This window comes from Sinohyriopsis cumingii, chromosome 4 (genome assembly GCF_028554795.1).
Source record: "Sinohyriopsis cumingii isolate HCF-2022 chromosome 4, ASM2855479v2, whole genome shotgun sequence".
Taxonomy (NCBI): Eukaryota; Metazoa; Mollusca; class Bivalvia; order Unionida; family Unionidae; genus Sinohyriopsis; species Sinohyriopsis cumingii.
The window spans coordinates 115,853,104-115,877,735 of record NC_142964.1 but is presented as its reverse complement, the minus strand read 5'-3'; the positions used below and the strand labels follow the sequence as shown (position 1 = coordinate 115,877,735).

Sequence of the window (24,632 nt, the reverse complement as noted above, 5' to 3'; positions counted from 1 at the left end):
ATAAATATAACTAAAAGCTATTAACTACCAGTTTATAAGAAACCTCCGATACTGATTTTAAAAGACGTATGTTTATTGCTGTTATGTACACCTTTAGGGATATCATTCCAACTTGCAGTATTTGGCCTGGGTAAAAGAGTATGTTGAGAAACTGGTCTACGATAACATTTATCAGCAGCTGAGGACTGAATTAGAATATTTGGTTAAAAAGGTTGGTGTCAGATTAAATACGGCCTTATAAACTAATATATTATTATATATGCATATGTACTCAGTTGGCAGTTATTATAATGGCGTTAAAAGGTCGTTGTATGGTGTGAGTAGAGGTTTACATTTTTCAGTATAACATCTAATTATTTTGATAAAAATTCTTTTATTATTCTGTCGTTTCGATTTGTTTGTTGTTACATTGTACCCGGGTTATAGAGAAATAACACAAAGCAATCAAGAGTACAAGGAATATTGTAGAATATTTTAATTACAATTTCGGAAAGTTCATGAATTCATCTTAATAAAACTCTAATTTGCGTGAAATTTAAGAACAGTTGTTATCAGTTTTGTAATCCAGCTAAGCTTTCGACTAGTAGTTACAAAACGTTGTTATACATGTATAGTCTATATCACATAATATCAGTCATTTTAGCTCTCCTATCTGTGTTCATATCCACAAAGACATCTTAAGCGAATTCAGTGCGCATGTTTATTTTTAAATCACAGATTTATATTTTCATGGATTAAGTGAAATTTAGACTTAACATCTTTCAGATGCGTGAAAAATGTATGAACAGTATAAAAATCTACGTATGTTGCTTCTGCAACTAAAGGTGTACCTTTTATAAATATTAAGAAGAGTTTTGGTCCTTCACTTGATCCTTGTGGCATGCCACTTGTGATATTCGATGGCTAATAACTAAGGTTATTAAAATGTATAAGCTGGTTTCTGTTCGTTAAATATGATTTGAACCAGGATTTATTTCACAGTGATATAATTTCTTGCAGCATATATTAAGGTATTCGTGTAATATGTTAGCCTAAGTATTTATCAACAGTCTTGTCTTATAACCGTCTAGCATCTTGAAGCAGAAATGCGTTCCACCGTTGATGGGATATTTTATATATTTGTGCCTGGAATATCTATTTTAATATCGTATGTACCTTGATTATATTTAACGTTAGTTAAAATGGTTCAGCTTTCATGAATCACCGAATACTTTATTTTCAAAAAGAGGCAACTTTTTGTTTTGTTTTTTTTTTCTTCTTCAACAAACCCTTTGAATTCTAGTGTCAATTTTGCAATTGATCATTATAATTAACCATCACCAATGAACGTGTAGGTGTGTTGCCGGTAGACTGCGTCTTTTCCAACTCCGTTATGCGTTTTTCCTGCCTCTGTATCACCTCTGACTGTGATCGAACTGTCTGAGTCAGCTCCTACTGCTGAACCTAGTAAGCTTTTCCAATACTTTGTAGTCATAATTAAATCGAGTACAATGCACTTCTTTCTCACAGTTGCTTATTTGTATTCGTATAATCAGTATATTGGTGAAAATGGCTGAAAACAACTTGAAGGACGCCATGATCGGAAAGCTAACAGTTGCACTAAGGACCATCGCCGCCAGGTATGCCTCTATGTTATGTGGCGATTTACTATCCATATTTAGATATTACCCCTACTCCCACCTGCTCAGATGACACGTATGTGTTTAAGAGCTTAACAAAATAGTTCCAAATATTTACCTTGTTTTGTTGAAGATGACTCGATAAGATCAAAGTAATACATGTCTCATTGGCAATTTGAACTAAGTAAAAATTCATCACAAAAGTTTGTTTTCATGAGCTATTGCAAAACTTAAAATTGACCATGCGCATTGGAGCATTGCCATCGTGAGATCTTGTTTCGGAGCTCCGTAATTTCTGCACATTGTCCATATACTCTGCGCCATCATTGCTGCTAACTAGCGATTTACTATCCGCATGTGTTTGTTGTGATGACTTCTCATGGTCAGTATATGATCTGTCTTGATTTTAAATTGAACTAATTTTTATTTTAAAAAAAATGTTTGCAAAACGATATATTGTCCAGGTCTGTAGAAGCTCTTCCGTTGTCAAATCTTCAGTTTCGGAGGTGCGCATTTTTTTTTGCACGTCAGGCTAGGAAGCGAGTGATTTTGGAGCAAGACACAGTATCTATATTCTTATCCTGTGCAAACATTTTAAAGGTACCATTTACATGAAAGCTTTGCACTTAGTTTCTTGTCTGCACAATTTATGAAATTTGTTTCCACTGTTGATTCTTATCAAGAAATAAAGTTGCCCTATTGTAAAACCTTGACATTTAATGTACACATACAACATTTGGCGGAAATAAAGATCCAACGAATGAATGACGTGTATGGAAAGTATATTACGTGTTTGTGTTTTTAACATATTACGGGCTGGAAGAAAACATTTAAGGTCAATAGTAATCTCGAACTTACCTTACGTGAATAATGGATCTCTTCGCCTCCTGAATCAGGCGACATAAAGACATGTCAACCTTTGACAAACAGTCAGTATTTGGCAAAGAAATGTTTCAAAGTTAGCTATATGTTTATTAAAAAATATTTTTCCCCCTAAAAAATATAAAATTATATGTTGTAAGAATAATAATGCAGTAGATAATTTGTATACTTGTATTTAAGTTCATTTTGTACTAGCCTGCTAGTTTTTTTCTCCGTAAATCACAAAAATCATTTTTAAAGCGACCTAAGAACATACTGATGTAACGGTCATTAATTGTGTCCATGTTCAGCTGATCCCACGGGCGACTACAAGCTTTTATCCGTGAAAGTTTCGTCTTAACTTTCAGGAAATGAATAAATATAAGTCCTCCATTTAGACAATCTGGATATCGAGAATCGACGAACCACTACAAAATGTTTTAAATATTTACGATAACCAATTGAGGAACAGGAAATTGTGTTGAATGTTATGTCGTATCTGTTTTGCTACAACAACAAAAAAACATGATCCACCATCTTTTTACTTTTTAAGGTACTACCATAAATAATAAAGGCGAATGTGTACAGCAGACTTCATGATCATACAACCCTTAGATACTGAGCTACGTGTAAATGAAATAGAAGATATAATACTTAATGAAAAATGGAAAGTATATACATGTCATCTCTACCCACCTCTACCTTCTGCCTCATCCTTGCTAGCCAAGATTCATCGATACACTTCATTCCACATTTGTGTCCACGTGGAACGAAGTGGATAGATGGTTGATATGCATATTTAAATGTGTGCTTAACTTTTGTACACGATTGTAAGTTACACCGTAGATAATGTAAACAGAATGTTACATAGCTAACATTTGTACATGTTTATAAGTTTTGTAAGTTGTAAATAAAATGTTTACACGGCAGGTGAGTTTAGAACATTCTAGGCCCAGTCTTGTTTATAATGCGATTGGAATTTTCCGTTGGAATTATTCATATCTAGGTCAAGAGAATATGTATAAAAACAGGGATCTGATAAACAAATAATTCATTTCTGCTTTAGGTCAGTCTGTGTGAATCAGTTAGAGATCAGACTTTACAGCCGAGTCCAAATATAATTCGAGAAAATTTCTTTATTAATTTAAAATATTCATTGGAATTACTGAAGAGCTAATTTACTTTTAAATTAATAGAGTTCATTCATTTGTTTCGATTTTTACATACTACTTTGAATTCTTGTGAACTCATTCAAAGACATTCTGGACTGCATCAGTGTGATTGCATCAATACATTCAACACTACTGGAATTCATTTAGAACATTCTACATTTTTGGACTTTTCAAAGGATATTTAGGATTATTGGGGATTTAATTCCCAATATTATAAGCGTCTCTTGAAATTTCACTCTGTATTGTAGAGAAATAACTTGTTGTTGATTTTAATTAATTTGTTGGTTTCACTTTATTTCTTATTCATAGTTTAAGACCTAGAGTCATAAAAATGGCTTTTAGCTATATAGATGTTTCTGTAAGTAGTGATTTTAAATGAGCACACACATAACAACTGTAAGAACTGTAAATATAGAGACGTATATACTCACCTGGCCTTTAAAAGTAGTACCTATGACCTACTTTAACCAACTGTAGTACCCGTATAGGAGAAGACACTACTTAGCGATAACTCAATAGAACTGATCAGTTAGAATTTTGTAAATGTGACACAATTCAGCTCCATGTATTTACAATCATGCACCTAAGGATGTCTGGTGTATTTTGCCAAAATTATTAGGATAGCTGGATATATCTAACTACAATCTGTTCTGAACACTCTGTTTGGCAAATGTGAGTCTCCTATTTGTAGCTGCTAATACTATTAATGAAAATTTCCATAAATCTATTTTGATTCGACACTGCGTCTTTCCCCACCCCGATTAAGCTCAATAAAGAAGTCTATCTGTTTGTGTTGGCACTATAAAATCCATGTTTAACTTAAGAAGGTTGCCCAAGGAGTATAGCATCAACAAAATCATACTGTTTCTGTGTAAATGATTTCTTTACATCGTGGCAGTTTTAAAAGGATGTACTCTTCTATTTCAAGAAATTAAAACAGCCCTCAAAATAACCATATGTAACAAAACAAAATGAAAGTTTTCAGAATCTCCAATAATTCAAAAATGCAATGATGTAAAGGTTTAAAGAGTTATGCGGGTGGGATTAGTAATCACTCCAGAAGACCAGAAGATCTCTGTTTACTACAAAGAAATATAAAAAAACTGGGTCCTAAACATACCCGAGTGGGAGATGACTGTTACATTTTTTATATATACAGAAAATGATACTGGTAATTGCAAATACTAACCAAGCCATTCAGCATTAACACTAAAGCTACTGGTAAGCGAAGTTCTTTTCATTATGACTAATCAAACAACATAATATGATTTCAGTAAGTAAATTCATTTTGTGATATAAAATGCAGTCAAGATTACATCTAATGATGTGTCAGTCAGGCCAAACAGTTCACGTTCCTGACGGCGAATGCGGTGTTTATATAACGCAGTTTAATATATTCATTCATCAGGTTTATTGGTTACCCAAAGGGACACAACTCAATTGCTAGTATTTGACTATATTTTGCATTTAAATCACAACATATAGCTTCCAGCGCTTCAAGTGAACGAGCAGAAAAGTTATGGCAAAGGCCATGAGCCCATTGTTCAACTATGATCGCTTTGCAATGGTTTAATATAACTACTCTTATTTAACTAGTATTGTTCAAGATGTCACTACTCTTATTTAACTAGTATTGTTCAAGATGTCACTACTCTTATTTAACTAGTAATGTTCAAGATGTCACTACTCTTATTTAACTAGTATTGTTCAAGATGTCACTACTCTTATTTAACTAGTATTGTTCAAGTGTCTCTACTCTTATTTAACTAGTATTGTTCAACATGTCACTACTCTTATTTAACTAGTATTGTTCAAGATGTCACTACTCTTATTTAACTAGTATTGTTCAAGATGTCACTACTCTTATTTAACTAGTATTGTTCAAGATGTCACTACTCTTATTTAACTAGTAATGTTCAAGATGTCACTACTCTTATTTAACTAGTATTGTTCAAGATGTCTCCAGATCTGAAAGGTCCTACATCTAACTTCTGTTACTTTTACATCTGACAACAAAATCTGATAATAAAAGTAGGTCACTGTGAGGCCATATTTCAACTTCACAGATTTTGATTATATTTTGTGTCCACTTCACAAGAAATGTTCATGCTAGATTTAAGAACTGGATAATTGTATGCATCTCAATTATAAGGTCAATCCTGCATGCATAATGTTTACAAATATGCGCGGGTAAGCGTCAGTAAGGGGGGCGGGGATAAAACATGGTAATAAAGTATTAATTTAAATCAGAACAATCTGGTTTCTCATCAGAGGATAGCCCGTCTTAAGAAGGGCCTTAAAAGGAAAGTTTTCTTTATTTTAATTTGAGATGTGAATAAATAGTTTATTTTTATTATAATGCTTTGTACTATGCGTACTACAGAGATTTGATCATGCTGAAATTAACCAACCACCGACCTCCGTAAGCAGCAACTGACCCAGTTCATGCATTGCCATATTTGATCATCCGTGTACTGTACCTGCTGACATTCCAAAATAGATCCATTATTTTTTTTTATTTATACCATTAACTTCTTTACATCTATCGGTTGGACAGTTTGTAAAATGTTTGTGCTAGGGCATAAAGCATGTACCACCCATTAGGTGTGCAATACCCAGTCAGATACCAAACAATCACATTCACATTCTCTATTGATTATATCACTGACAGTATACTAATAGAACATCTATCTTTTTAGGGGAATCTTTCTTTTATCTTTGTTTCATAATGTATCATTTGTTTTAAAAGTATTATAAGAAATCTAATTTGTATTGAACTAGATGTTCTACACGTATATTAAATGAAAATGAAAGTCACAATGCAATGCCAGCAAACGAATGTACCCTATTTAATGCCCTACAAATAGAACAGGAATATCTTACGGTCATGACCTGAAGATTGTATTCAGATTTAAAATCAGCATTCTTCCCATCAATTTGTCTTTGTCGTCGTACAGAAGAAAATTTTAATTTACTTCTGCCGATTAAAAATGCCTTCCTATAAATTTTAAAATATTGTACTAATTATTCTACCTGCTTGTTATATTTGTTCTTTGCCTTGCCATTTCGTCTAATGCAGCCAAATCAGTTTTGGTTTGTTCTCATCCTTCTAAATGTTGTTGGTTTGTTTCTTCGTTAGCATTACGCAGAAGCCATTCGACCTTAACCTATGAAATATATATCACATATTTCTCAACACGGTTCGTGAATCTATAAGAATTTTACGCAATTAAATGACAATAGAATTCGTAATTTTATTTAGCTCACTAGGCTTGTACTATGGGCATTTGTCTTTCAAGCGTCCATCAATAATTGCTATTTTTTGGCAACTTTATCTCATAAATGCGTCTTGTGTTGAGTAGAGTTTAAAAGAAGGAGATGAAATCTCACAAACATAGCATGCATCATACCACTATACCATCCAACAACACACCCACACACCATCCAAAAGGACTTGCGTATTCTCCATACACCAACTATCAGACCAAATGGGGAAGATTTTGAAACAAACTACATGTTATATAACACACGTACTATCCATAACTACATGTTATATAACACACGTACTATCCATTACATCGTCTCAACCATCCAACACCCCATCCACACTATTTAAAAACGCATATCTAGTGTCCCAACAGAGACTATTAAAAGAAAAGGCTCAGAATGAATAAGAAGGAAACGAAATCACACAAATATGCTATCCAAACATACCTATATCATTTAATACCCCTTACAAACACGCGCGCGCTACTCAGGGACAAAAACACATTTTGGCAATTGTGAAAGAGTGTATTTTCGAGGAAAGTGGAGGGCCCTGAAAAGAGCATTTGAAACTTGTTAACCAAATCGTGTTAACATACATCGCATCTCACTGATCTTCTTTGTTTCACAGCAGGAACGTAAAGCAAGACTCTTTAGACAGCATTGCCTCTACACATAAATCCTTCTCTTCCAAGTAGCTTTTTCCGTCGTCTTGGCGATAGCCCACGATGATTTCACATACATCAGATAGTTTGGGTTGAACAGCATCCCTGATATAAGTGTGGATGCTTTCCACGCTTGCTAACATGGTGTACGGCTTAGACACGAAAGCTCAAATTAACAGATCAAACCAGCTGAGCTATACAAACGTGCTGTGTTGTTCGAGGCAGGTCTGCAGATATTTTAATGAGTCAGGAAACCGTTTTCAGACCAGAACTCTTCAGAAGACCCGCATACATGTCGATCGATCGGTCGAGAGATGCAGTCAGCATTCAAAAGTATAATACATGTTAAAGATAACTACAATATTTTATTGGACAGAACTTTTCATGCTATACTTATCCTTTTTTTAAATCACAGAAAACAACGTGTAAGCACGTGTAATGTGAGGTATCACTGACTAGTGATGTATAGGCAAACCGTATTTGAAACTCGTATTTACATGTCTCCGGATCCCATTGAATCGCATCACGTGCCTATACCAAAGGACCGCTGATCAATACTTTCGCTGGCAAACAGGGCCGTAGAGAGCCATCACGGGCCCTGGGGTAAGAAACACCTAGCCTGTCCTAGTTCTTGTTCAAACAAATATTTTCTTTTATAAAAGTTAAAAGTGCTGGTCGGCCCGGGCCCATTTACGTGACTGCTGCCAATAGTGTTAATATCGTGGGATTGACAGGCGCGCTTGCAGCTTGTCGGAGATTCAGGCAGTGATGGATTTGTCATTTTGCCGCCCTCAGGCGCTATCAGACCCCAGCCCAAAGCAAAGCGTCAAAATCAAGGCCTTAAAAGACCTTTGTGACTTTAAATAATGGCATAATTTAAGGAGCTTTTTATTTCTTTTTAAAATCTGCCGTCCCCTGAATTTTTCCGCCATAGGCAGCTGCCTTGCCTGTCTAGTAGCAAATCCGCCACTGCATTCAGGCCTTATAGTATTCTTACAACGATGACATTTACCAATATCACCAGCATAATTTGAGATCTAGGTTATGCTACACACACACACACACACACACACACACACACACAGATATATATATATATATATATATATATATATATATTATATATATATATATATATATATATATATATATATATATATATATATATATATATATATATATATATAACTGACATTATATATCGTATTCAAATTCAAATGGTCATCGTTTTATCATGTTTCAGCCATTTACCAAGTAACTTTCAGTATGCACTGAAACTTAAGACTAATTCATATAGGGTAAGTGTAAACATAAAGTGGTTTGAATTTTTCTGACGTGTTTTGCTAACGAATGGGGTCTGATCATGTCTGATCTGGCGATAGGTCAGATATCATCCCCATGACAGTCAGATACAGTCTACCTTCCAGCCAATTACGGATCCATGTATCCGTTCCTCAATGTTTAGGCACACTACTTTCGCGTACAAAAATAATGTTTGTTTTGATCATATCGCAGTGCCTACTAATTTCGGCAAAGTGCTTGCAATGAATTGTGGAATAATGTTGCATGGTTCACAAAATTAATTTTTTCACTCAGTAGTTACTGTGTTATTTCAATAATTGATTGCTCATCACACCAGGCTCATCATGTTTTACCGGACAAGTTCGTATTTTTTTTATATTACATTATGAAAGATAAAGGATCAAAAGAAAACCTAATTCGCCGCGGTGTCGTTTTATACAGGGTATTCTAACCCGGGACATTTCATCCCAATGACATTTCTGCCTCTTTCACCTGAAAAATTTGTGTATTCTTTTTCGTTTCAGAATTTTACTTTTTAGACATAGAATGAGGTTACATGTTAATGAAAGGTGATTGGTGCATATATTTTTCAACATACAGTCAATACCTGGTTTGGTTGGGCAGAGCCCGGTCTAATATATTTCGCTTTACAGGCTTTTTGGTGGTCAGGAAGGCATCCGTAAAGTAGACAGCTTCCTGACACAACTAGTTTTGTTTATGAAAGGACTCCACTGGGAGGATGTTTCACTGAACAATCTTCTTATTCCACGTCTGAGGCTCTTTATATTTTGATCAAGCTCCTGTTTATTTCGTTTGACTAGAATTATTACTTTTAAGAGTAAATTCTATGCATTAAAATTCTGTATTTGACACGCTACCCCATACTAAATGTTTATATTAGTGCAAGTGTCAATGGTCATCAAGAACTCAGAGAGTTGTTATTGATGTGTAAAAGGTTCTCTCTTTCGGGATTGCCCCCCCCCCCCCAGCTAAAGCCTTGCTCCTCCCGACCACAACCCACCCATTTTGTACGAAGAATGCATGTAATAACTTCGAAGAATTTTCTTTTGACTTTGGTTCATAGTCGGTGTTACTTGTTTCTAATAAAGGGATCCATGAAGGCAAAGCATTTAAAATACACCCACAGTGTTCCTCCTAAGTTCGGTATATATGGGGTTAATTTGGTTACAAAGTTAATATAATTGATTTTCCTTCTCTAAGTATATAATTATTTTATATTATATAACATGTATGGAAAAATAAAATGAATAAAATGCAAGAATTATGATTTTATTACCCTTACTAGTGTATTGCATTCACTTTATTTACTTAGTTGTATATAGCTTTGTTTTATATTAATGATTTCTTTCCATTACTATAAAATCGGTTGTAATTTCTATACATTCTTTGCCCCGTCCACTTGTCTTGGACAAGTGACTCTGAAAAAGTGACTTGTCTTGGCCACACTTTTATTTATCCCTGTTTTAATGTTCATATTTTCTTCAAGTTCCAGTGTCTTGTGTCCATAATGTTGTACAAGGGCAACACGTGTAATTATGTTAAGATAATATCTTTGTGTTGCGAATCGCTGTTGTAGATCCATTGAGTTTTTCTTTGTATAATGACTACCCTATTCGTTTTACTGTTTTAGTTGACAGGGTTTTCTTCCTTCAGAATAACAGTGTTTTTTATTTTTGAAACAATTATTGTTCAGATTATCGAACGTTACAAGAGATTCTTATATTTAGTTCAATTCCACACCACCACCCACCCATCGCACGCCACACATACTATGGCAGAGAGCATTCCTAATCGACTTGAAGCGTTGGAAAGAAGACGAAATATTATTATTGCAAAAAGTACCAGAAAGGAAGAAAATGTAGGTTTGGCAGGATATAAACAACCGGAATATACTAGATGGTGTTGTATACGATACGAATCAAGAATGTACTTGATAAAATATCTTAGATAGGGACGCCAGCGGAGAAAATGGCGGCCGCCAGTATGCCCGCATCATAAACATTCAAATACCTTCCTGTCGACACACCTATCTAATATATTTTGCCTAGCAAGCTCTCAAACCGTATCACATGTTCAAAAAATAAAAGAAAAAGAAAAGGAAAGAAAGAAAGAAAAAAAAAACAAGAAAGAAAAAGCAGCAACGTGATACGTTCCAGTAGATTAGTCCCTACTGTGTATACCTTTCCTTCCTGTCAGCCACTGTTTGCGATATTTATTTCTAAATGCTTCACGACGATGACTTGGACTGACATGAACATCTAAAAGAGCATCTAGCTCTAAATAATTAATTGTTCTCTTTTTATATTAAATCTAATTGTTTTAATTTCCGCCTCATTATTAAACCGATCATGAAAGTCATCGGGCCTCAGCATCAACCTAAATTTAGGTATGTTTAATCAAATACGATATCATAGTTAAGCCACAGTCCCCATCCCTTCCGAACTTTTAACCCTTTAGGAAACCCAACATTATCAGATAAAAGAATTACTCAGATCCAAGAATTTAATCTTGAATCTGTTTCAAAATTTAAACAAATGTAAATCGATCGAAGAAAACCATGCATGGATATTTTAGGATGGAGTTTTCAACAAAACGAACCAATTACTGATTTGGTGTTCTCTGTTGTTTTGGTTTTTTTTCCAATCGCGATAATAGAAAAGCCATTCCTTACCAGCAAACGAATATCTTTCGCCAATGTAGGGATTCACATTTCAACCCACCACCGATAAAATACTAAATTGTTTAGGGTGCAAGGGACAGTTTTTATGAACAAATCTGATGTTGCATACACCTGCCTAATATAAATTTCATTAAAAAATAAAATATATGAGTGAAGTCAAAAAGGTCCATATTTTTGGATAGGTATAATAAAGAAAAACATAAGAATATCATTCATTCACTTGACCGGACAAGTCAGTGGAAATTCATAAAATAAAAAGTTCATGCACCCCACCCCCACATTTATATATACATTTTTCATGTCCGAATCCATTTCTGAGAACATGTAATGCTCACAGTGCAAACACAAGCCATTTCCCTAGGCAGCAATTTTGAAAAGCATTGTGTACTTAATAGCTTGAAGCAATTCAAATAGTTGTCATCCAGGCAGTTTTTGAGATATTCTACCTGTCTTGAACCTACTTGTCTATTGCCTTAAGTGGCTAGCTCTACTTCCTAGTCGACTGTTGGTATTTCACTGGCTACATACTGTGCAGTGACTACATGAGGTGTACATGCTTCAATCAATTTCAAGAACAACACAAGCCGGAAGGACTAAATTCACAAATATATCCATATCTTTAATTGTTACACAATAATAGCTCAAAATGTCCCGCCATAGCCTTAAGTTAAGAAATTTGCCAGGAACCAATTTAAGAAACTGTCCCCTGCCACCCAACTGCGCGTTATTAAATAACACGGTTAATAATAAAATGCTGATCTGGAAGAGGACGGTACTGCAGAAATGCGTAAATCTTTCGAATGAAATTGTGACTTTTAATTTTAAGAAACTGCACTTTCATTTAATTAAGCTCCTGTCATTAGGCACTTGTCCGACAGAAAAACTGATTTGTCCCCGGCGTCCGGAATATCCAATTTAGACAGTTATGTTCTATTAATAATTAAAGCCGGTACATTTGTACATATTTTAAAGATTTCACGTGTATTATCGATTCGGTTTCCACATGGTGGAGATACAAATTAGAATGTACCTTCACCGCAACTGCAGTGCTCTACCTGAGAAAGACCTGTAAAGTTTTTAAAATACAACAAGTAAATAGTACGAACACTGTGTGTGTGTGTGTGTGTGATTTGATTTTTAACGACACAATATCCTTACAACAGGCTGGCCAGTCTTAACACTAACCACTTAATGCTGAGCGCCAAACGAAGCAACTGTTAGTACCATTTTTGTAAATCTTTGGTATGACGAACTGTAAAATGTAAATTTAAGACTATTAGCAATTTGATCAATATAATCGTCATCGTTAAAATTATTATTGAGGTTTCTAAGGCGTTTATTACGACAAGTCTTGTCAGGACGCTTACCCCTTTACAGAAGCAAATCTCCAGCTGTAGAGCTGCCTAAATGCCATGCCTTGTATATGATTTGATGTGGAGTCACCAGTTGTAGAGCTGCTTTATACATGCCAGCCATGCCTTGTACATCGTTTGATGTGGAGTCACAGAACTCTGTGGGGTTTCCTGTGACGTATACGCTGTGTTTTGGTGATGTTGGGTCGGAAGAGTGGACTGGTTTTCTCAGTGCGAGGGACCAGGGCTTCGCGACCAACGGGTCTGTGATGTGAGGGATCCTTCAGCAGACTGAGAGGAGCGGACCATGCGTGGGTGCTTCTCTGGCCATTTACTAGAGCGCGTGGAACCAGAGTTAACATCTTCGTCGTCAAATGGGCGCCAGGATAGTTGTAGTGTTCCATGTTATTTCCAAAATTGCATTTATGTCATTCATTCCTATTGTTATGTCGTTATATGAACGATCGATAGGTTCATAATGTCATTCATCCCTATCGCTCTGATTCGTATGAAAAAGAACTAACTCTACCCATTAAAGCTGTTGGAAAATAATAAATTTATCTTCAGATAAAAATTACTAATATTCAAGCTAGAAAGACACCCACCCCAACCCCCCATCCCCCAAAGCACCTGATAGCTAAATTGTCAGTCCCTTGTGTACTGACCATTTCACTAGTCTTATCTGTACCCGTCAGGGCCGTCAAGTAAAGCGTCTAAGGTCGTTTCGCTATCTAGATCTATAATCCATTTCTAAAATTCGTTCTTACTTTAGAAGGAGCATTTTTTTGTTAACGAATTAAACTTCTGTAACGTTTTGCAAGAAATGCATTCATACCTTTTACACCATGTTTATCACTGGAACTAAGTTTGAATCAGCCAGAAGTTTAGCTGCTTCAGGGACAGAACTGTAGAGTTATATTAAACATCATACACTGTTACCTCCCTTACATTGTGCATTCGATTTTTGCACAAGTAACTTGGTAAGTTTTCTCCAAGAGTACAATATATAATATTGTCTAAGCTGTATTAAATAAAATATTCTTAACTGATCTAAAAATTTCATTTTTGTTCAAATATATCACTTAAGTATGAAGATCCATCAAAATCTATTTTTCTGGACTCGAGACTTTGCATTGCTGATTAGGATTACATTTTGCAAATCAATCATTATGAACTGGAATTAATCTTTTAGGCACTGTCAGACCGAAAACTCATTGAACAAAACAAGCAGGACCTGATACTCTGGACTTGCTATATTTGATGCATCATGGACCTGATTTTGTCCAATTGAACGCCAACAACATTTCTATTCACCTCAATTGGTCAAAAATAATTCAGTTTAAAGAAAGAAATCTCTAGCTAACTTACTTGGTAGATTAGTTTTTATGGTGTGTTAGTCTTGTGGACCAGCCTTCATCAGAAGATACCATATATATATATATATATATATATATATATATATATATATATATATATATATATATATATATATATATATATATATATATATATATATATATATATACTGTACTTTATGTGATGCAAACGATTTATATTAGCTATATACTTCCTGGATCTAACTCATGATCTGAAGTGTAGAGAAATCTACATGATGGTCCCAATAATCCCGCATTTGAAAGATAGTTACATATCCCAATATGCGAACGTTTTCATCGATAAATGATTGCTAAAGTCGATAAAGACTTCCTGCAGTTTTAGGATACTACAGTCTTGGTGTTACCATGTAATATGAGTTAAGTATACATATACAGTTTCATAAACTATGATGCGGATGTTTTCGTCGAGAAACGATTGCTAAAATCGATAAAGACTTCCTGCAGTTTTAGGATAGCACAGTCTTGGGTCTTACCTAGTAATATGAGTTATATATACATATCCTATGATGCGGAATTTTTGTTTTTCAAAACACGACTGTTAAAGTCGATAAAGATTTCATGCAATTTTAGGATATCACGGTCCTGGTGCTATCTGGTAATAAGAGAGTTCTATATACTTATACTCTGATGCGAAAGTTTTTTTTTTCGAAAAACAATTGCTAAAGTCAATAAACATTTCCCACTGATATTTTAGGACAGTAGTAGCTACCTTACTTCTCGAAAGCCAAGATTTAAACTTGATTCAATTTATTGGTGACTAGTCAAGTGGCTCAAACAAAAGATATCTGATTTTGGAAGATAAAGAAACAATTTCAATTAAAACTGCATAGTTTATAGTAAATCATGAACTTTCCTTGCAGGCAAACAAAATGCGCAGAAGTGTGTGTGTAATACCATCCGAAAGGATATCAACATTAGAAATATTTCCAGTTTGAAGTTTTCGAAGTACTCAACAAATTTAATATTGACCTAGAATATATTACTTACACGGATGAGAGATAATTTTTCAGCAAATTATATTTCTCCTAGAATACTTACCTTTCCACATTAACATTAGGTATATAAGCCGTACCACCTCCCGAATGCAACCTTCCCAACGACGAAAATTCGCCTTTCTTGTCTATATTTTATAGGCAAAAGATAATAACGCTTGCTCATTACATCACCATGCCGCCTACAGGTAGCCATAGTTATATGATGAGCGGAACATCGTGTAACGGGATTCTCGCATTGCGGGAGGACGAGAAGGCAAATATTCTAGGAAAAATATAATTTAATGCAAAATTTGGTTTTTCCTTCGAATACATTTTCCGATCAACGTTGACATTATACGTAATAAGCGGATGGAATGATAAGCGCCCTACCTATACATTGGTTAAGCTCTGAGGGAAGAATATCGGGTTGCCCATATGAAGGTTAACCAGGTCTCCTAACTTGCGAGCAGCATAACCGGATGCTAACCGGTTAAGTCTGGGATGAAGATATATTGAGTTCTTATTACCACATAAAATGTCCAGGCGGATCCTTTGAAAGCTACACAGGACACCCATCCGGAGGTTGTGCTGATGTAAATTTGATGTTGTAGCCGCTTGTGCGACTGAGACTGGGTTTGCAAGATCCAGAGGTTGCCTCTGTGGAACCAGATCTTGCAGATACAAATCGAAAATTTGACTGTGCATGAAAACAGATGGCCTCGAGGTTATCTCTGATACATATATGACGGTCAAAGTAATGTTTACAATGAATCTCTTATCTCATCTTATCTCATTAGCGGAGATGTTCATGAAGCTGCTCTGTTCCAGCGATACGTCTGAGTATGCCGTGCATATTCCCCACTGAAACCACAATGAGAGGGCTTGAGTAGTTATGACCTCTTTCCTAGGTTTAACTGGCGGAAAGACGCGTCTTTGAACTCCACAAACGGACTACCGCTTCAGATAAAGTCTGTTCAAACGGGCCAGGTCCTGTTTGAAAGCGTTCTGGGTTGCATCAATACAGGAGAGAGGTCGTAAGATGACTTTTGAATGCCCACTCACGGCAAAAATTTACTGACGACGAAACTAGTTTGCGTCATAAGGACCGCCGAGCCATCTGATTGAAATTGAGGGTAGGCTTGGTCAATAGAGAGGGGATGTAATTCATTGACTTACGAAGCGAACGTTATCAGGAAACATGTTTTATACGAAAGGAGCTTAAGCGAAGTCCTGGCAAAGGGCTCGAATTTGTCAGAGCGCAGGAATGATTCCACTTAGGAAACAATGTGAGTGATTTAGGTCTATGAAGTCAAAGATGGACAACAAGCCAGATTGGTCTTTGTTATGACCAAGATCCTCCCTACCATGAAGACGTTATGTGCTTTTAATAGTAATCGGGGCCAACATTTTCCCCTCTAACGGTCAAAGAAAAAAGTCAGCTATTTGTGGGGCAAAAGACACTGAAAAGAACAATGTTTTGACTTTGTACCAATCAGTGAAAACGACATACGTCCTTTTGAACGCCTTTAAAAGGTATTTTAGCTCGTGCAATTCTTTCCATGATTGAAGGGTTCTGGACAACATCTAAGTGTGAATAGAAGACGGTCCGGGCAAGGATGGTACACGTTGAATATATTCGGTCTGGCCAGGATTTTCCTGGGTAGTTTTATCGCTAGTCTAGAAGATCGTTGATCCAGAATTTGTCTCAGGGGAGAGGGGTAATCAGAATCATTTTGCACTTGTGGCATCACGATTTTTATGTAATTTTAGGAACTAAGATCCTTGAGGGAGGCAACGGGCCACATACCTTCTCAATCGAGAGAAAGAGCGGCGACGGACAAAGCCTCGGGATCACGTGTTTTTGGGGAAACGAAGGTGAACAGTTTGTTATTCACCTGGTTGTAACAATTTTCATTATCAGATGCCCCCATTGTTGGCAAATCGGATGAAAAACCGATAGATGTAGGGACCATTCGATAAGGAGGATATATTCCCTCCTTGACAGAGAATAGGCCAAGACAGTGCGTCAGCCGGAAATATATCTGATCTGGATATTATGCTGCGGTGAGTGCACCAACGACGGAATGCCCCGACAAGAGTGTAGAGCTGCGATGATTTGGTCCCGCCCTGTTTGAGGAAGTACGGCACCGCCGCCGAGTTGTCTGATACGAGGAGCATTATCTTGTTTTGAAGATGGTCGCTCCAAAAATGAAATATTGTGAGGATAGCTTTCATCTCCATGAGAATGATGTGGAAACCTGTGCCCTCCGGGGCCCACTGGTCATTGACAGTATCTAAGTCCGATAACAGATGGGTTCCTCAACTACAGGTGGGATCGTTTGTACATACAGTCCAGGTGCGTCTTTTCGAGGGATACTCTTATCGTGAGCCCACCTTGGTTGATCATCGCTCCAGGAACGATAATATCTCACTCGTTACTCTGATCCTGTAATCTATCGGCATGGAAGAGGGAGTCCCTTGAGATAGCAAGGTCATCTGCGAAGGGCTTAATCCGCTGCTGATTAAAACAACCCGAGGAGTTGCAGATACTCCCTGACTGTGATCCATTTTGTACTGGAAATGTATTCCAGGAAAACGACGATTAGGACTACCCAAAGGTGGGGAAAACGTACCAAGTTGAGGTGAGTGAGAAAATCCATGCCAAGATGGAGAAACTGATAAAATGGACAAGATGGGATTTCCCAGTTGATCAAAAATCGTAGATGATGTAAAAGTTAATGTAGATCGTTCTTTCCTTGACTAGAATGGAATTGATCATATGTTTCTGGATGGGGTCGTCCAAATAAGCCGCCTTGGAAACAGATTAAGTCATACGGAACAGGGATACGACACAGTGGAGTAATTTCATAAAGGTCCATGGATTTCTTTTTAAACCAGCACAGAGCGCGAAACTGAAAACAATTTCCTCCTAAAGGTCTAGACAGATGGAAAGCTGCAGGAATTGTCGTAAGGACGGATGGACGAGAACGTGAAGACATGCATCTATTAGAACGAGACTAATGAAATGTTTGTTCGGATATTTGATACGACTAGCTCTGAAACTAATTAACAGATTGTCGTCATGTATGAGATTGGAATCGCGGATGGCTTTTGGGTTGTACAGCGAACGATCTCGTCTCTCCTTGTCTCCGGTCATCACGTCATTGAGGGTGAATCGGAAATGATGTATATGGCTATGATTGCTACTCACAGAGATAGAGGGGCAGATCTTAGGCTGCCTTCCTCCACAAGTCCTTTATTTTGCTATCGATCAGCAGACGCGATTCAAAGGGAGGTTCGCAGGGTCATGGCGAGATGTACATTGCCGGCCGTGTCTGCAAGCCTGAAACAATCGCCGGAGACGCTAATTACAACAACGAGAACGTGGATGTTGTTCGTACGAGTTTCGAAGTGGTGTCCACAATGTCTTTATCCACCACATAGAAGCAGGGGAAGTCAGACTGATCGCAGCGTAGTTGTAATGTAAGATCAGTGAAGAAGATGTCGGAATGGGTCTTAGATGCTGCATTTTGGCTCTCAGAAAAAAGGCTGAGTTGCTACTGGACGGCACGACATTTTGAAGTCATTTCTAAACCCCATGCGCCCGAATTTATAGGTCCGATGGTTATACTCAGACATGCGAGAGGAAAATCGCAACCTGGACTTCTTGGGATTTGGTGGTATACCCAACAACTTATTTCGACTAAAACAGAAGACGGAAGGACGGGCAATAACCAATCAACTCAGTCGTTTCTTGTTGTACCGACACGGTGTAAACTCGTGAAGGAGGAGTCGGGATTTGCATTAGATGTAAGAGCGTCGCCCACCAGGTTGGCCAAATACTCAGTATAAGGTGACTGTTCCAAACATTAATGCTTTCGATCCTTTGATTTTCAGATGTTCAAAACATCAGTACTTTCTGTTCTTTGAATCCCTACTTCACTCCCTGTTTCTTTCAGTTTTTCCATCGAAGTATCGACAATGTATTCTACATTCAAGACTAACTGGCTCAACATGCTGAAAGTAGCCAACGATGTACACTTTGTATATATGAGACAGAAGTCATGAAAATTCTCTCTGGCTTTGCCTTCTTGCATTTAGCTTACATAGTCGTCATAGCTAATTCTGAAACGATAAAGGAAGAAAAGAAAACAGAAAAAAGAAATGCATAGTTGACTGCGTTACGAACGCCAGAGACACCCACTATACCAGGGATGATAAATAAATTGACATTGTGCGCGAGCAAGTACTTCAAATTGTTCTATTACAGTGTAGCCGTGCAGAGCCATAAAAACAGAAAACTCGGGAACGTAGTCCGCATAGCTGAAAATATTCACATAATTACGATCACGAAGAAAAAAATAACACCAATAGAATAACCCTTATTCCATCTAAAAATAACAAAATCCTCATTGGATGGGATGAAAAGTAACACGAACTTCCAATGGATTTCGGGAGACGAAGCAAACGATCTTGTCAGATCACAAGCGTAAAACTAGCGGTACCTATACTGGATTCGGGAGATGGGTCGAGGGGTATTCCTACCGTTAATCAACTCGGAGAACGTATTTGAAAGCCATCTTTAACCCACATGGAACAGATGTGAACTACGTCGATACAAAACCAGTTATATGTATCGGGATGCACGCAATAATTAAAATGCATAATTAGTTGAATATATTCTGTTCTGCGGTATTTGATCAGGTCTAACTTCTTTTAAATAAAAGACTTTGGAACTTTCTAATCGATTTCAAGCGATAGAATATAGAGTTTAACTAAGCCGACGCTTTTAAAAAGTTTCACTAATAGTTCACAACAGTAAAATCGCCTACTATGGAAATCTCACGCAATTACTTTCACAGCTTTTGAGATATCTAATTTTAAAACTTATGTTCATTAATCTCAATCTTCAACGTTTCATGAATTCAGGGCAAGAAATACGAATTTATGCAGCCGGAGTTTCGATCTTCTTTCACTAGGCTGCAATTACTGGAAGTGAATTGATCAGAAAACCGCTAAAGTGCGTGTGTAGAGCTCCTCCGTTCAAAAAAGTGGTTCCCACTGCTTCAGATATTTGGACGTAAACGCTTTCTCCCTTATTGACGTAAACGACGGCAGAGACGGTTCTCTGAAGCCAGTACTTGTCGTGCTGATCTAAGAACGTGTAAGCAATCCTCGTGTTCGCCCGCATCATCAGCAGGTGTATGGCATGAACTCCAGGTGAGTGTTGTACGCTGGCTATAAGATTGAACTGATACACACCGCCAACAGGAGCCACGAAGACGCCCGTGAAGGGATCGTATGCTCCTCCTTGATTTGTGATGACAACGTCAAACACAACTCTAAGTCCAGCTACTGGGGTTGATATTGTGGTGCTCAAGGTCGCCATGAATGCCACGGACGCTGCAAAATGGAAACGGTGTAAATGTTTTGTGCTGTAGATATTAATGAGAAAGTGACACGATACAATCAAGATCGCAAATTTGTGAAAGTCGAATTGCTGAACCTGAGGGTTAATTTCATATCTAACATGTGAGCATGCTGCCCTCGAGAACATTTTTAAACGATATCGTAAACTTACTTAAACTGTCAGATTCAGGAAATATAAATCTTAAGTCCCCTCAGAGAAATCAGCTGAGTTTATCACTGGTTTACTTGAAACTTTGTTTGTTTAACTTGAAATGAAATTGATCAAAACAGTGGACAAACTTCTTTACTGTTTTATTGACAAAATGCTGAAATAAAAAATAAACATACTAAAACGAACATCGAAAGACAACACAAATGTAATCATAACTACAAATACTTTAAACTAGTAATGATCAAGCGAGAACATAAATAAATAATTTTGAATGCTTTTCACAGATCTTGGGAGAATTCTCATTGAAGAAAAGACTTTCTGAGGCATGTTGTTTGCACTAACACAAAAAACCACGCTTCTTGTTAGAGATTTTAAAGAAAGTGATTTGAAAATACACAATGTCCAACAGACTAGCAGCAGCGATGGTGATCGGACCAAATAGGCGGGGTCCCCATCCCTTCAGTGTCAGCAACCACCCTAGCCGACCCACAAAGTTTACAAAACCATACTCTCTTTTAAAACATCCCCAAGCAACACACCATTTAGAAATGTTGAAAGAATATGATTATCTCTTAGTACCCTTTCTTAAGCCACAAGGGCCGACCTCGCCGGTCCTGGTGTCTATTGATGCTCCAGAATTGTTCTTTTTTAATATTGCCTTCTCTCTGGGCCGGATGAAGCTGTGAGTTTTACAATGCTGTCCAGCCACTCACTCATTTTTACACGAAGTAAAACTGAGGAGCATTTTTAGCAGTGGGAAAATGTTTGTTGCAATAAATATTGTTCTGGTTAATGAACTGAATGACGTATTTGCGCGGGGAGATTTACCTCGTATTAAGTAGCCTTTCGCTCATTGTCGATATTTTTTAGTCACACGTTGATACTTCTGTGACAGAAAAACGCAAACAACTTTGTTTCGGAAGTGGAAATATGACACTACTATGCACACACGTTCTAATATATTGATTGCAATAGCTGGATGCTTATTCACCGATGTGTGAAAGGAATGTTTACTGGCCTACGCATGTATTAGTTCCAGATGAAATAAAGGGTGGCCGGACAGAATGGTAGCGGACAAAATGGTACGGACAAAATGGTATGGACAAAATGTTATGTGGACATAATGGTATTGGACAAGCTGGTATGGATAAAATGGTGCCTATAAAATGGTACGGACAAAATGGTATGGGACAAAATGGGACAAAGTTGCTGCATGCTTTGAGTAGAGGTTTACCAATTCGTTATATGCTGTGAGTAGCGGTTTAAAAAGTCGTTGTATGGAGGTCTATTAAGTATCAGTCTTGCAGCAAGCTTCTTTTGTTCTGTTTTGTTTTGTTTCCTTAAATTTTATAATTCTGTCAATTTGTTGATTGTTCCAGTTTTCCTAAATTACGTAACATGGCAATGATATAAAGAACGGAAGAGTGTAGGCATTGTAGAATATTTTTATTACAATTTAGATTCTCCTTAAGAGAGCCAATTTGCATGATGCTTACAACTAACTGTATTCATTTGTGTAATTCAGTTAAGAGCTGGATCGGTATATACCAAATGTTGTTTTACATATACAATAGATATCACATTATTATCGATTCCTAATTTTTGTTGTCATCTCTGTCTCCACTTCGCTGTCTTCCCACCCACACATAATGCTTCTTAAGCGAATTTATTGCAATATTTTATTCTTACACAACAAATTTTATGCTTTCTAAATTAAGTGTAATCTAGATTCTAATTCAGTTGGTATGCTTCAAAAATTTATTATCAGCGTACAAGTTATATAAACTTGCTTCTGCAACTAAAGGTACATGTTTATAGATATTGAGAACAGTGTTGGTCCTAGAATTGATCCTTGTAGCACACCAGTTGTGATATTTAGTGGCTGAGAACTAAGATTGTTAACATTTAGAATTCGGGTCATATTTGTTAAATATGATTAAAACCAAGCAGTATTAACAGATGAGAATCGATATTACTGAGATAACGTTATAACATTTCATGATCTACTAGGTCAAAATCCTTGTTAAGTCCCAAAATAATGAAACTATCATGTTTTCCTTTTCAGTTTGTTCTTGCAAATGATTAGGACTTATACGTACCGTTCAAAACTGATTATGTTACGAAGATTGTTAAAAATGATCCTCTCTCAGTTTGCATTAAGCCACTCATTTTAGACATTAGCCAGGGTATTTACCGATAATCATCTCTCATCTTATACATATCTGATATCTTAAAGCAGCAATTCTTTCCACATTAGATGGCATTACAAATCTTAATGTGATTCTAATTTAAACAATATTTTATATATCTGGTCGTAACTCTTTGTAAATTTCTATCTGGAATATATATTTCAAAATCATACGTGATTTAATTATATCTACAATTATGAAATGGTTCAACTTTAATGAATCGCAAAAAATTAACTATCAAAAATAAGCAATTATTTGTTATTTTATTTAGTGTTAATTTTGCTATTTATCATTGTAATTTACCATTACCTATGGAAAAGTAAATGCCTTACCTGTAGACTGCGTTTTCTCCAAGTCTGCTAGACGTTTTTCCTGCCTCTGTATTAATTCTGTTTGTGATTGAATTGTCTCCCTCATCTCCATCTGTTGAAACTCCAACCTAATGAGCTTTTCCAGTACTTTGTATTCATAATCAAATCGAGGACAATCCACTACTTTCTCACAGCTGGTTATTTGTATTCGTACAATTAGTATATTGACGAAAATGGCAGAAAACAACTTGAAGGACGCCATGATCTGAAAGCAAGTAACAATGTTTATATTTGTATACACTGCCAAATAATATAGTCAATCTCAACTGCGCTTAATAATAGGTGATTCACTGCGGGAGGGGGAAGTGTAAACAAGTAGGCGAGGAGTCTGTTGGAGGCCCAGATGGGGAATCCCACAGTAGGTCTTGAATTTAATAGTTTCCAGGGCAAACTTACGCTAGGAAATGTTCCAGTCGTTCCGCGCTCATTTTTATGCGGGGAAGCACGTTACTCCTTATACCCAGCCCCACCCCCACAGAATCGGCTTCCTAGCTAAAGGTAACGCTAGACAACCCATAATGCATGCAGGCCTACACGGTTAAGAACCAAGAGGGGGTTTGAAGATTCAAGTGTTTGGGATAGTTGACCTTGACTGATAAACTAGTGTTATATTTTCCTTTTTGATTGGAGTGCTCTGTATCTCTTGTGATCTTACAGAAAGCTACACGTGTTATATAATCGATAGAGTTTATACGTTTTTAGTTCAGTAAGAACGTACGTCCCAATGAATTTTTTAAATTCTTTTCGATCTGCTATCACTCCAGAATATTGCCTCATTACTACATACATTCTGAAGTGTCTTGAATAAATCCTTCCTTAATCGTCAGCTAAATGTGAATTCCTTTTTAATCATTGGCCAATGGCGAAGTCCTTCTTAATCGTCAGCTAATTGTGAAGTCCTTTATTTATGGTCTGCACTCACTTTTTGGAGAGAAAAAAAGAATTGATGAGGACTTGATGTGGATCAGTTCGCAGAGTGCTCAACTAAGGTAAATGCGAGTTGGAAACCGCGTTGTAGACATTGTACTCAATTGCCTCGGCACTAAATAATCGGATGTGCCATAAAGCAGCAAGCTAAACAAATTATATGTACTAACTCAGCATTATATTTTTATAATTAAAAAACGCACATGTTACCAAAACCTGATCTGCTCTTTATCAAAAGGTAGATGAACTGCGAATAC

General features: G+C 36.7%; 2 protein-coding genes across 2 annotated transcripts in view; both read right to left on the bottom strand.

Annotated features, from left to right (window-relative positions):
• The window catches only part of LOC149801936 (collagen alpha-2(VIII) chain-like), a 44,094-nt gene that overhangs the window by 5,163 nt on the left and 14,299 nt on the right, over positions 1-24,632 (bottom strand). The gene's annotated exons all lie outside the window — the stretch shown is intronic.
• On the bottom strand, positions 15,064-23,984 carry LOC149801937 (collagen alpha-2(VIII) chain-like). The gene is made up of 3 exons (XM_089956324.1): positions 23,845-23,984; positions 23,410-23,653; positions 15,064-20,710 (listed from the first exon to the last, which is right to left on the bottom strand). Exons 2-3 carry the CDS (start codon positions 23,648-23,650, stop codon positions 20,283-20,285), a joined length of 669 nt encoding a protein of 222 aa, XP_089812450.1. The 5' UTR covers positions 23,651-23,653; positions 23,845-23,984; the 3' UTR covers positions 15,064-20,282.